General features: G+C 42.1%; 1 protein-coding gene across 5 annotated transcripts in view; it reads left to right on the forward strand.

Annotated features, from left to right (window-relative positions):
• The window catches only part of NOD2 (nucleotide binding oligomerization domain containing 2), a 379168-nt gene that overhangs the window by 260921 nt on the left and 103232 nt on the right, over nt 1-15015 (forward strand). For all 5 annotated transcript variants that reach the window (XR_013603462.1, XR_013603461.1, XR_013603463.1 and 2 more), the window contains exon 6: nt 7683-7766. Coding sequence is in view for 2 of the 5 variants with exons in the window: in XM_078668543.1 (XP_078524669.1) it covers nt 7683-7766 (84 nt within the window). In the remaining 3 variants the exon portion in view is untranslated. The remainder of the gene's footprint in view (nt 1-7682; nt 7767-15015) is intronic.

The raw sequence follows: 15015 nt of genomic DNA on the forward strand, positions 1-15015 counted from the left end.
TTTTTGTGTGGTGTTTTCACAGTTTTGAAGTGTTGCACAAATACTTTACACATTGTGTCTAAGTTAAGCCTGATTTCTCTGTCGCAAGCTACCAGAGGGTTGAGCATAAGTTGATTCAGGGTTTTCTTGTGCCTTACCCTGACAAGGTTGTGATTGCTGATTGACCAGGGCTCACACACCAGTCCACCAGTAACCCGATTTCACACAGGAGGAATAGGCACAAAAGCTTAATAAGTGGCATAACAAGGTGCAGCATGCATAATGCTTTTGGCTCAAAAGCAAACTCAGCCTAAACGATAAAAGGCCTTGCAGTAACCCTTGGTCGGTTAGCACCTGTAAGAATTTAATGCTTAGTTTAACCATGCCAGGAAGTCTGCTGTGAGCCAGAGGTAACCATTTCCATTCTGGCAAAAACCCAAGTAAACCTTGACTTTATAAATCTATTGCCTACTTAGTTCCAAGACAACTTTGTTTCTTGTATTCTAGTGTCATTGTCACCTTTTTCTATGGCAACACAATTATGGTACTGTTTTGTAGTACATAGTTTATAGATTTTGTTCTGATATTGACTCATCTGATAGATAAATGCCTGGTCCTATATGTTGTGTGTATCATTGGGAAATCTTTTGTTTAACTGAGAAACCTACTGAGGAAAAAGAGTGTTAACTGTGTTCTTTTATGCTCTCCTGGCACCTAAAATTGATTCCAGAAAGAGGTGGAACTAGAGGAGGAAAGGGCAAGAGAGATAAAGAAATCTAGATTATGTCATGAATCCAATACCACTTAGGATCTGTGTGTAAATCTCAGACATGCAGCAGGGAACCCTTCTAGAAAACAAACTACTGCTCCTTGAAGAGCCAAAGGTGGGACTATCAGAAAGTGAATTCCAGATCATTAGTCCGTTGACCACCGTTCTCCGATGACTTGTTCTGAGCTCTACACAAAGGGGACTGATCCCATATTGACTTTAGCTGAGTTTTGCTAATAATTTGGCCCGCCTCTTTTATTGGCAGTTGTAGCACTTTCCTACCCTTGCAAAGCCCAAAGCACTTTCTGGTTCTCAAGTAAGTTCCAACTCCCTTTGTCACATTTAGCTAGTGCTTCCTTCCCCAGATGCAATTGTGAAACATTATGATTTTCTAAGAGTTTCTGGGTGCACTTCTTATGACTGCTCTTGCTTGCAGTTCAGCAGGAAACCTTGAATCAGTTTGTGGCTTGGCTAGTAGTCCGTGAATGTTCTTAAAGCTTAGGTACACCTTCTGTCCAGTCCAGATGCCTGTTGTCCTTTGGACCCGTTTTATTGGCAGTCACTAGTCTTTGCAGCTGGCATGGTTAAGGACAGAAGTGCATAGGCACTTTTTCTTATGCTTGCTGCTTTTGTGCTCTTTCCACTTAGTTATAATTTCAGGCTTACATAAAAAAATATTTATAGAGTATGTCATCCACACAAAAGTCTGTTGATGTTATCATACCAGGAGTGTAGCACAGAAGTCAAAAGGTTGTACCTATGTCTCAAATGCCTGCTTAAACAGCACGATCTTTAATGCTCTTCTGTATAGGGGCTGTTCTGTGATTGAGCGGATCTCAATTAGAAGGTTATTCCATTTCTTTGGGGCCAGTGTTGAAAGTCTATACCTTCCAGTCCTTGTTTTTTTTAATGTGGGTACCACCAAATAATTGGCAGAAGCCGATCAGAGAGCTCTACCTGCAAAAAGTAACCAACCAAATGGTCACTTAGAAAGTCTGGGGCAAATCTGTTTAGTGCCTTCAGAATTAGGCAACACAGTTTAAATTCAACACGCTGACTGATCAATAGCCAAATGAAGGCTCTTCGGGTAGGGTGTAATCTGTGCTCTCAAAGAAAGTCTAAATATTAGCCTGGCTGCGGCATTCTGGATCATTTGAAGTCTTTTTTATTCACAATCAGGGAGTCCAAAATATATGCTCTTTGCATAGTCCAACTTTGCACCAATAATGGCTGCCCTAATAGTCTTCAGAGCTTAAAGTGAGATCAACTGTCAAATCTTCTTAATGGTTCACAGAATTAATACATTTTGAGAGCACAGTGTTTATTTGAGGCCTAGATGAAGATGTTGATCAACTAGAACTCTAAGGCTTTTCACAGCTGGCTTCAGAGATGGTAGCACGGCCATTTCAGAGGACCAATAGCAGCCGGTCTTTTCAGCATTACATTTTTGGTGATTGTTCTATCTTTCTACTGATAAAGCACATCATATCTTTAAAGTGATCCTGTGCTGATGCTGGGATATCAGGCTGAAGGAGGACCTGATAAACATCAGCACAGCTAAAAATATGACAGCCTCTTTTTGACAGCTTCTTTGTAAGAGGCTGGATATAGATATTCAAATGATGGGGTGAAAGAGCAGAAGCTTGTGGAACAGCACAGCCAATCTTTAAACCTTCAGCAGGACAAACCAGGGACTGTAGCCGACTTGCGATCCATTGCGGTCGGTCTGAGCTTTTGAATTGGACCCAGTCCAGCACAACTAAATAGCCGCAGTGGGCACTTCAAGCTTTTACTCAAAGGAGTAGGTTGAACTGTCTGGGTCTCACTACATTTCACTAGAAAAGCACTCAAAGCACTAAACGTCAATGCATTATTTTATTATGTTTTATATTTCTTTTAGAAATTGCACTGCACAGAACTTCTTGGGACTGAAATTTACATAACAATGAAAAACACATACCCAAGGGCAATAAAAACTGGCAGTGCATGTAAAAAAAGGAAGGAGCTTAATGTTCAAAGAGACAGGTTTTCAAATGCTTTGTGAAGGGGACCCGATCAGAGTGTAAACCTAGGCTGTAAGAGGCGAGGCCCACAGCTTAAATGCAGCTATGGAGGAGTGGCTGCCTTATAGCCTTGGGCACTGCAAGGAGGTAATGATTGAATGTGCATAGAGAGTGGCTGGATTGGTACCACACAAACTTTAGGGTTCAGAAATCTGGGGATTTGAGCTATAGGAGAGATATTAAACTCATAGCCTTCAGAGATAATCCTCCACATAAACAGCCAGTGAAGAGACCTCAGTGAGGGTGAAATCTATCCACGTCTTGCTTTCATATGGTAATCTCCAAGCTTTCTTTTATCTAGAGCTCTTTTTTGAGAAGTTATTTTGCTTTGGCAGACATATTAGTAACTTAATTTGAGTGTTTTCTTTTTGGTAAACGTTGTTACTTCAGAATATAATTCAATAAACACCAATAAAGCCCCTTGCCATGTGATTGTCTCATTTGGTTTTTCTGACAGTTTAAAAAAAATATAAAATGGAAAATTACAAATGTGCAATGACCGAGACCACATTGACATAACCAGTTAGAGAACTTAGCCTACCAAACTCTGAGTTTAAATTGGGTACCGATTTCTGCGTTGAGCAATGTGGAAAAGATCCTTTTCAGGCAGGAGAAAAGAGATGCAACATCTATATCTATGTAAGAAGCACCATGGAATGATTCATAAAAAAGTACATTACATCAGGGTGTCCCATGCCCTGCCCTTTTTAATTTTCTTTTCATATTGTTATTTTGGGGCTTAAATACGACTCCATCTAGGTTATTACCAAGACATGTATAGTAAGTAGTCGCAGTCACTATCTTGCTAGAAGGTAAATTTATTCAGAGAGAAACAAAAGAGATCCCAACGCTAGCTGGCCAAGTACAAACTGCCTCTCCTAAGGTTCTAGGATGTGTCCGAGCCATCAGCGTTCTGGAATTTGCATGACATAGGGAAAGATCATAGAGATAAGAATAAAGGTAATATACAACACATCTTCTCTCATTATAAAGAAGAGAAAACAACCATTACAATAAAACAACTTAAAATGAAAATAACATGTTTAGATTAATCACAACAATAATCATTCAAATACAAAGATGGTCTACGATACCTTGAAGACCCTCGTCGCCAAAATTGTAGTAAGTAGTCACAGACACTATCTTGCTAGAAGGTAAATTTATTCAGAGAGAAACAACAGAGATCCCAACGCTAGCTGGCCAAGTACAACTGCCTCTCCTAAGGTTCTAGGAGTCAGAGCCATCAGCGTTTTGGAATTTGCATGACATAGGGAAAGATCATAGAGATAAGAATACAGGTAATATACAACAACATGCAGCTTGGACAGTTGATTACACTCAGATTTTTCTTATTCCCTGATGTGCTTATTGTTTCTTTCACTCAGTTTCATGTTTTTTTTTAACTTCGAGAGTATCTTTCTTTCCCATACTTTTTTCTGTTCAAGAGAGGTTGGGTATTAGTGTAGCAGCTGCCGGTTCACCTTTATTTTTCCTGTGAATTCTAGCCATAGATTGTTGCAGTAGAGTGTAAGACTTACATAAAAGCATGTATGTGAGTAATTAACTTGGTAGGAGAGTGTGTCGTAGCTCACGTGGAGCTAGTTGAAGTACTCGGAAAAGGCAAGTCTTTAGGAGATGGGTACAAAGAATTCACATGCAACTGGATGGAAATGGTTGGGCGAAAGTAACCACTGTGTAGACATTGTTTATCAAGCTAAGCAGTGTGTCTAAAGGGTGGCTGGAGGAGGTAGGTGATACCACTCTTTCCATCAATGTCCCTGTTGTCCTCTGTGAACTATTTAGTGAACTGTGGCCGATCAGCTTACACCACATTGCACTTTGTAAACATAGTATGACTTTTTGCATTATACATATAGAACAATAACAGCGACAATGTGAGGTCAGCTAAAAAGGCTTTGTGTGAGAGTGCCTGTCACAAAGACCTAACCATGGACTCTGGATCCAGCGGGAGTGATGCAGTTTTAATAATGATAAACAACCATCTGCCCTTATTTATTAGATAACTACCTTCTACTCCTCAAATGTATATTCTCTTTATATAGTAGGGATTCGTTTCTAACTGGCCTGAATGTGCAATTGAAAGGCAACATACATACAGCAGTATCCTGTGATTGCATACACATGCAATAATCGGGCTTCTGGATTTATACATTTCAGTGGCCATTGTTTTATCTGTATAGTTATGGATTTGCTGTAAAAATCCAGCGTCTTCTGCATAATTTGCAGATGTTATGGAAAATAATTTCTAGCTCAAACTGATAAGTTTGTAAAACTAATACTAAACGTTACCACCTAGTGGTAGCCCCTTTGTTGCACCTAGAGAGGTAGCCATGCAGTTGCTGATTGCTTTATGCAGGTGTTAACCTGATACCAACGAGGTGTTAACATATAAACATGACAACCTAGTGAAGTAATACTGCTTCAAAATGTGCTGCATTATGCCTTTCCAGCTGCATAATTTAGTCAACCCTGCCATATCATTGTATCCTCATGTCTGCATCTTTATCTTGGCATTGTATATAATATTGATCAACTGGCAGATACTCTTAGCAACTTCCACATAACCACACAACATATCAAGAACATTCAAATGTTCCTTGTGCATTCAATTTCCCATTCCTTCATGAAAAGCACCTCGAAATTCTTGTACCACAGTATTTGTAATTTTAAATGTGTTAAAGCATATGTTTTCTTCCGATACAACGTTAGTTCTGAACACTTCTACGAATTCCAAACTGTCATCCAGAAATAAACCAGAAGAGTTAAGTTGTTGAAAGAGAGATCAAGGTCCTGGCAGCAGCAACATAGTAGTACAATTGCCAAGCAAAGTTTGCGTGGAATACGATGAGTATTATCACCAATGATCCAAGATGGCCACTGCTTTCTCCCAATAACATGAGTTTTCAATGATTCTTTGGAAATGCTGGTCCCTTGTCAGGCACTGTTGTCCGTAGATGCAAAGACGTTCTCCAGACAGCGCTAACATTCAGTGACTACCACCATCTTTTCCTTCCTTGAAATGACCTCAGTGGTAGCAGGTTCAAAATATTACACCCCTATGACTGCCAAACCCTGACCAGTAAGCCTCGAATCCTAATAATGACTTCTTGAAGTTGCTCCCTAGCAAAGTGGGGCCTTTACTGATTTTGTCCAGCATGTTAATGCATTCTAATTTTGGACTTGCACCACATTGTAGCAGTCCACTGACATGCTGTTAGTTACTTGTTTATAAGGAAGCTGATGTATATGTGATAGTAAAATAAATTATTTGTGGAACAGGCACAATGTAAACAGTCAGGGTGGAGTGTCAATAGAAATAGCAAAAAGACTATTGGTCGAGATTTCTGTCATTGTCAGGCACTTTATATATAGATCCCCTTTAGTTGTGCAGATTTCATGACGAAACACAGGCAGCTGGGTAAAAAATCTAAATGAAAGATCGTTGGCATGATTGCAATTCACACCAAGATCCACGCTTGTGTGCGGAGAGCGAAGTAATAGGTGGATCCACAGTAGACAATATACAGAAACAGCACCAGGCACATTACCATATTTTACCGTGCACTTTATGAAGTCCACCAAGATGCTGTGCAAGAGCAGCAAAGGAACATAGCCAAAAGGAACATGGAAGCATTCATAGGCTGATAGCCGGCCAGATGTGGCCAGGCTGCAGCAGAGGTGCATAGACCAAACCAACTACAACACAGACCGAGGTGGTTAACCTCACAACTGGCTGTAACTCTTGCTAATAAATTGTTTCCAAACATTGGAGCTGGAGAACCACAGCCTACGCAGTGTAAAGCATTAACCCCTTGTATACTCGCGACGGCTGGGAGCCATCACCCGTCACGGTGGGCGTGTGCGTAGGACGGCCGTCTGAATCCCCGCCCACTTATGAATATCCCCACACAGCCTGATTGCGTATGCCCTTTGTAATATGTGACAATAATTAACGAACCTGTTAAATCCGACATCGATGTGTTTGTTTTTCATTGGATGCCACAATTATCCAGTAATCTGTCTTTTTCCAGAATAACATGCAGATCTTGGTCCTTACCTGACCAAAATGTGCATGTCCGAGTCCTGCAGCCCCTGTTAAATTCCAGCTGGTTTGACTTACCCAGAATTAACAGAGGGTGTAAAGCACTAATGTAACGAAACTTGAGGGGCCCCTTTCAGGAGCTCTCAGGCCAGGGTACTGCGCTGAGAGGGTCCCCTGCATCTAACCCCCCCGCACCACAGGGCCTGTGGGGGGCCAATCTTTTGCCACTGGTGTGTACTTTATTGCGTCAAGTAATTAGCGGGCTCCCCTGACCAATCACAACGTTGCAATGCTTTGGTATGATTAGTCAGAGTGCTGTGATTCTTCGCTTAGCCAGCAACGGGGGGCCTGGGCATGTTCTCCATGCAGGCTGTAATGCAGCCTGCATGGAGAACAGGGAAAGTGTGCATGACTGTCTTGGGCGTCCCAAGAGGGCCGACCAAACAGTCATTGCACACTTAGCAGGGTTCTACCACTCCCCTTGCTCTGCAGCCCCACCCCCTCACTTAAAGCTGCAGCAGCAGGAGGACAAAATAAAACGATAATAATATTACATTATAATCATTTCTTTTGTTCCTTTCTTTTACTGCTTCAAGCCAGTGGGGGTGACACTCCTCCGCCTTAGCGGAGTAGCCGCCCCTGACTGTACATCTTTAAAATAATACATAACACTACTCATGTACGTTTGGAATGCGGTTGTCCATTTTATATGCAAATGTATAAATTAGTTTGCCAGTGCTGTGTAAACCAATTGAATAACTTCACAAAATAATAACCGTGTGCCTTCCATATACGGGTGTCTTTTCAGATTGTTCAACAACCAGCTAACTGATGAATGCGCGCACTCTTTTGCAAACCTTCTGAAGCACAAGCAAAACTTCACAGCTCTACGGTAAATATTAGTTCCTCTTTTCCTTTATAGGGTGATGGGGTGCCAGGTGGCTGCACCATAGGATTGCTACCAAATAACTATTTTTTACTCTCAGACTGCATTGTGAACATGCATATAGTGCACGATGTTGATTCTTTTGTAAAAACAACTTCATAAAACAGTAGTTGGGGGAAGATCGCTCAGACCATCAAGGTGACCAAGGGCTCTAGAGCTTGCAGGCCTTGCCCGAGTGTCACCACATGAAAAGTATTCACTGAAGGGCAGTCGCTGCAGGGACGTTGGACCTGATTCGCTAGGGGCAGCTCCTCGGTTATGGCATAGGAGCGTCACCCCCCCACCCCCCGCTGAAAGAAGAGGCAAAGGATATAAAGAAAATGATAATGTATTTTGGCCTTTAGGCTGCCAGCCGAGGGAGGGGCAAGGACATCCATAGTGACGCAGAAGCACCAGGTAGGAAGGGGGAGTGGTGGGTACTTCTAAGTTTGCATGAAGGTTTGGCCGGCCATCTGGGGCCGGGGCAAACCGGCATGCGCACTTAGCCTTTCTCCAACCCGAGCTGCGTTGCACAGCCGGATGGAGAACCAACACTAACAAAAGCCACCTGCCTATATCTAAGGATTACACAAACAACCCAAATGAAGGGTCCCAATATTATACACCAATAACTGGGGCTGACCCAAACATATTTTCAAGCCATTCAAACCACAAAGTTATTTAGCAAAATTATTTTTTCTTTTATTGTCATTGTGTCAAACATAGTTATCAAACTTCAGCAATACATAAATAAATACGTTAGAATCATCAATAATAATATACAATGTCTCACACATCACATTCATAATCATCAGTCATACCTACATTCACTCAAAATGGCATACATTCACCCTACAGAGCAAACAATTTCCTGAGACATCACACGTCAATCAAGATGGTACAACTGCCAACTGATGTTGAGATGGAAAATTCTCGTGTATCATCCCAGTGGTGAGTGGGAACAAGATCCAGAAACACGGAAAAAGTCAAACGCCTACCAGCATTCCGGTGTACAGCCCAGGACAGGGCAACTCCTTCATCAGGGCTAAAAATAGATAGATAGCGTGGGGGACACAGACACACCTAAAAATGCAGAAAAACATATCATCAGCATGTACATTGATATAGTTATACAGACAATATGTACATTAGTTGAGGTCAGCCCCAGAGGGGAACACAATTTATTTATTCATGATGAAGAAACGCAAATGCCGGAATAGTGTGCGCCAAAAAAGGACTAAGAAAAAAACAGTTAAGAAAGAAAAGACACACCCATGTTCATTTGAATCTTATATATGCAGTCGGGATAGTTCAGAATACCCAGTTCATAAACCTGTGCTGAAAGTTAGATATACATATAGTGACAACACCATCACATGCAAAGAATTCGAGGAAGTGAGGTTTATGACATACTCCAAATATACTTGAAAGATAAAGATATTCACTAGGGTTCTCTTTACAAGGTCAGAAATGAAGCCTGACGGTTCAATAACGCAAAATCTGTAACAAAAAATCAATTAATCAAAGTTTGTTAAGCGATCAATACAGCAAAAGTCCCATCCAGGGACAAATGAGGAGGCATAGCCATGCGCGGACAAAAACCTACTCGAGATCCACAACGTTATATAGGAATCGATAATAGATCAGGTCCAATGGCGGTATAGGCGACCAGGAGCATCAACAAAGGATAGGTCAAAGAACTATTCATGGCATGAATCACTCGATTTCACCGATGCAGATTTCAGCAATTCTAGATAGTAAAGGAGAGTTTTGAAAAACAGGTCAGAGACAAACACAAGATTTAACCATATGCTATACAAGAGCTAACGCCCGCTTCTAACTGGAGCTTACAAATAGTAATCTACGGAGAGACAATGGCTGCTCAAAATAATGGGATCGCAAAGAAGATGTAACTAGAGCAAACATATGCATAAGAACCATCGCGGTCTCATAGATTAATGAGAGCATATATATAGTTACGGTATTCGCATGTCGCCTAGTATAAAACTAGACAGTAACCTAACAAACGAGGAGATAAAATGACCCCTCGGGAGTGCACAGATGGAGAAAATAGATGTGACCGCTCAGCGCGCATGAGACTAACGTTCACAGGTCAGAGGTAATATATTGATAGATGGGACGGGGCCCTATGCTATAAAGAAAAGAATAAGCCTGCACATATGATAGCATGCTTATCCGACGTCCGTCTGGAAAGGAAATTCCTTCGGCGTTCCACTGGGTGGGAAACCCTCAAGCCATGAAGAGTTTAAACAGACTCAATCATTTCAAGGGTTTCCGGCCCGACACTCCTCCAATAGGAGGGTGGAATCAGCTACGCTTAGAGATGGATAACGGACTACACTGAAATAAACTCAAGGCCAATGCAGCGGCCATCTTAGAAATAGTAACCCAAATGGTCAGTAGTACAGACTCACATCAAGCCCTTCTCCTCGGGGATAAAGACAAGATTGAAAAGTACACGCCCACTAAATTTCAGGTAAAGGCTAGAATTTAGAGTTCGGGCTAACTCATCCGACAACGCGCAGTTCTAAACCATTAAAGTAAAGCACAGTTCAAAGAAAGGGGATGAATACCCGAACTAATCATTTTATGAAACCATTCGACTTACCAGAGAAATGCACAGGCCCGCGAACAGCAAAATACAGTCTGTATGGTTAGACCACGGGGGTCCCCGCTCAAGCAGGAAAAGAGGGTCAAAATTAAATGATGAAATTTTTCCAAAGGCAGTGTACATTCAAGCCCATATTAACAGAGTTTAGAAGATAGATCCAAAGTACCTCTCTTTTCTTTCTAAACAGAATCGGGTCCTTTCCAGGTGCAGATCAAATTTTCTCCAGGATTGACCACTTAAGGTCCATTTAAGTATGATCCTTTTCCAGCCAGTGGGGGACGGAAACTTCTTAATTCGAATAATGGATTTTTGCTCCCCAATTCGGGTCCTGCATTCTGGTCCTGTTTCGCCAATTTATATCAGATCACAGGGGTTTGTGATAATATATATAACATTGTAGGTGTGACAATTTGTCATGCCCTGAAGCGAGATTGAGCGCTCGTTGATCTTAATAATGTGGCCCACGATGGCATTAGGCCATGCCTGGCATGTGCCGCAGCGATGATTTCCCTTAACAGGTTCAAGACCCGAAATAGCAGTTTGACATGGAGCAGATGACTCCAAGATTTTTCCTTTTACAAGGTGGTTCTTGAGGTTCTTATTTCTCTTAAAGGCAAAGAGAGGTTTAGGAATTTTGCTGTTGCAATTGTCCATGTTCAATAGGTACCACAAAGAATTAATTGTTTGTCTTATTTTGTGGTTGAAGTTAGTGTTTGGTGACAAATACCAGCCTATCCATGGGTCTGGCCTCATTAGTTTGGAACATGGCATCTCGATATATATCTAGCCCTCTTACAAGAATCTTTGATCAATTTGCGTGGATATCCCGAGTCAACAATTTCTCTTTTAGAATATCTGCCTTTTCCAAAAAATCCTTGATGTCCGAGCTATTTCTTTGCAAGCGAAGAATTTGACTGAAGGGGATGCTGTTCCTTTGCCTCCGGCAGTGATAACTTCCATACTGCATCAAGGTGTTTCCAGCAGTAGGTTTGGTGTACAGAGAGACATTCTGGTTGTGCTCAATCCATACATCCAAAAATTCCACTTTACAATTTCTTGAATGTGCCGTGAATTTCAGATTTGCATCCGCGGCGTTGATCCAAAGAATGAATTCATCTAAGGATGCCTGGTCCCCTTCCCAGATGAAAAAAATATCATCAATAAATCGAGACCAGGCTCGAACGTTCTCATGGAAAGGGGCCATCACATTGTATATGTTTATTTGCTTAAAATGTCCCATGTAAAAGCAAGCTATGCTCGGGGCACAAGACGCCCCTATGCTTATTCCCTATATTTGGTGAAAATAGCCACTGTTAAATTCAAAGTAATTCTCACTCAAACCCACATTAAGACATTCGATGATAAACAGAGCATTGGGGATTCCAGATTCAGAGGAGAAAATCTCTTGGAGCACCGTCATTGCTCCTTCCTGGGGGATATTTGTATACAGGGACTCTAGGTCCAAAGTGACCAGAAGTTCCCTGTCGCAATAAAATGGCATCTTCTCAATCTTTAGTGATGAAATGGCCTGTGACCTTGACAAAAGACTCAAATTTGCAAACCAACGGTTTCAGAAATCGATCAATATATTTAGAAAGCGACTCAGTAGCTGATTGGATAGTAGAGACGATCGGTCTCAACAGCAGGTCAAGCACATTTTTATGTGTTTTAGAAACCCCGTAAATAATGGGCATACAAGTGTGCCTAGGCGTCAAGAATTCCGCTTCCTTAGGGCAAATATAACCAGCATCTACGGCACTCTCAACCATAGATAACATTTGCTGCTTTAAGCCTGGTTCAGGGTTCCTGGCAATCCGTTTATAGTGCCTGGTGGATGAAAGCCGGGTGGAAAGCCAACACAGGATCCCAGTATCTGTCGGAGCGCCAAACCATGGCTCTCAGACCAATCCCAGAACTGCTGTCGTGCTGGAAATAGTATTCCCAGCATTAGAGCAGTGCTGGGATAGGCAGGTGGGAGCCTGCGCAGTGTGAAGCAGTACCTGGACGAGCAGGCACTACTGCGATTCACACAGCCGAACTTGCAAATGTGAGATCGGTGGTGTAAAGTAAATTGAATAGCAAAGAGGGCCCTCTGAGTCTCCCTTAGCTCCCATATCGCCATTCACCCCAGTACCCCATTGGTCCGGCTGAATGGTGGCCCCCTGAAGTGTTGGTTTCCCTACAGGGTTAAAGGTCCTTTTGTAATGCAGGGACTGCAGGAGCCTGAGTTATACCCCTGGATGTAATCTACTCTGAAAGGTTTGTGTTTGTTTTGTTTTTAGGGCTCGCGTAGCGAGAGCCCTTTTGTCGGGAGTTTCAAAATGTACATAGAAATTGCACATGCTCATGCATGTGCTTTTTCTTTTGTGTTATGGGATTGGCTTGTGCGTGCTGTGTATTTCGCAAACAGCGCACCAATAGGCCAAAGGCGGGAGCATTGCTCCGCCCATGGCCTATTGGTGTCTATTACGTGCACTGGCCATCAAGTGGTTTCAATTATCGTGCCCAGACACGGGCGCGATAATTGAAGCCACATGTCTCGCTGTGGCGCTCGCGCGCACCACTCCCGGGCTTCTTCTTTTTTGGACACATTTCATGGGGAAGCAAGTAAATAAAAGAACCGCTGACATCTGGCTTTCTCTGTTTGGATGACCCGTGCATTTTGTGTCTCTATCGTATCGTTTCGGTTTGTTGGAGGCAGGCACTGTGGTCGTAGTGCACCGCAGCCTTGAAAAGCTGATGAACTTTGAAAGTTTTTGGTTGTAAATACCTTCCTTGAATCGGACTGACAGTCGGGGGGTTGGAAAAAAGAGCAGTGTCAAAAGCACATTGTTGACCCATTTTAATAATTTTGTTAGAGTGTGAGACAAACCTTACCTTCCTCGGGGATGTTGCCTCTTCAGAAACCTTTTCTAAAACAATGCCAAGACAATGGATGAAATATTAGCTAAAAGAGCTACACAGATCTTTATCACAGGCAGGTAGAATATCTTGTAATACAAGCTAACGTGGCCTAACACTTTTCAAAATGCATATTAAATGGTTCTTCCCTCCTTCATTTCAGTCTAGTCCTTTCAGAGCAGATTTTCATGATCTGCAGGCAATTCACCGCAGGGCAAACACCAGCACACTCTCCACGTCGGTGTTTACCCCCCTCCCCCTGCTGCCCACCCTTTCCACAAGCAGTTCGCCACCTTCAACCCCAGTGCTATTTAATTAGTAGGCGCTACAGTGCAGAGGGCGAATTGTCTGCCGGCAAACAAAATGCCTCACATCGATGTTCACTCATTTGTTGTGGCTGAGACTCTACACGGAAGAGGCAGGCGGGCAACTCAAATGTAATTCAAATCTCAGACTCAAATGTAGACGGCAGCGCTGCACAGGACTTACAGGCTCAATACTACTTACTGCTAAGTGACACATAATCAGATCGCATGCATCACACCTACCCTCCATGCTTCGTGATTTAAGCAGTATTTGTGATGATATAAAAGCTTTATGAATATAGAAGACAAAATGCCTTCAGGCAAGTCAAGAAATAATAAGCATGGTAGGAAGTGTCCTTTGGTATCAGGGAATCGAATTAAGAAATAAATCCCCAATACTCAGCATGAATTCTGTCAAATATTAACTTTAAATATACTTCAGAAATGTTCAAAACATCGGTTTGTGAATTTCTGAAAATAAGCATTTCACCTTGAAACACATTTTTGTTTTTGTAAATGCGCTCAATTCCTCCAAATACAAGCTTCACACTTCCAGGAAAAAAATTTTTAGTACAGAAATGTTGTCCAGGTTTTCATTTTTAATCAATATATTTTTTGTCCACAAACATCTTCTTGGCATTTTCGTTTTCACCAATAACTTCCATATTTGATTGCCTAATATAGGCATATTTCATGTCGATTTATCATCACATACCAGGGATGTTGATCACATTTCCACAATGTTCAGCAGGATTATTCCAGATATGCCAATTATGGCAGGGATCGGATCAATAAGTCAAGGATTAAAAATTGTATCAATCTTGGCCAGAATATGGCAAGATGGGTCACTATTCTGTCATGGTAGTCAGACTATTGCCTAGCATGCTCACATTATAGCAAGAATTACTACCATGATGCCTGGGATAGCCAGATGTTGCCAAGAATGCTAATAAGTGTCACTGGGTGGCGACTGAGTAAATATTGCTAGCATGCTTAGAATGTCCAAAAATGTCACTGACTGCCAGTTTGTCAAGATTAGTATGTCACCAAATCACTGCCGGGCTTCTGATGCAAAGGTCAGCCTGAATGTCCCCAATAAGGCCTAGAAATATGCCTAGTACACCATGACAGATATAGCCAAAATGTCTCTAAATCGCTGATGGGCCATCATGCCGAGGTGACCCAGAATGCCCATAATAAGCATGCATTTGGTACAGTAGGGTGTGCCAGAGATAATTGGACCAGACCAAACACACACACATCCTCATTCACTCGCACAAGGGCTCCTAAGTTTCTGCCAGGGATGTTGGAGTCTTCGTCTCCCTGGTATAACCATACAAAGCACAGTTGTCCTAGTTTTGGTATTGATCCCAGTTCC

The sequence above is a fragment of the Lissotriton helveticus genome, chromosome 12 (genome assembly GCF_964261635.1).
Source record: "Lissotriton helveticus chromosome 12, aLisHel1.1, whole genome shotgun sequence".
Classification (NCBI taxonomy): Eukaryota; Metazoa; Chordata; class Amphibia; order Caudata; family Salamandridae; genus Lissotriton; species Lissotriton helveticus.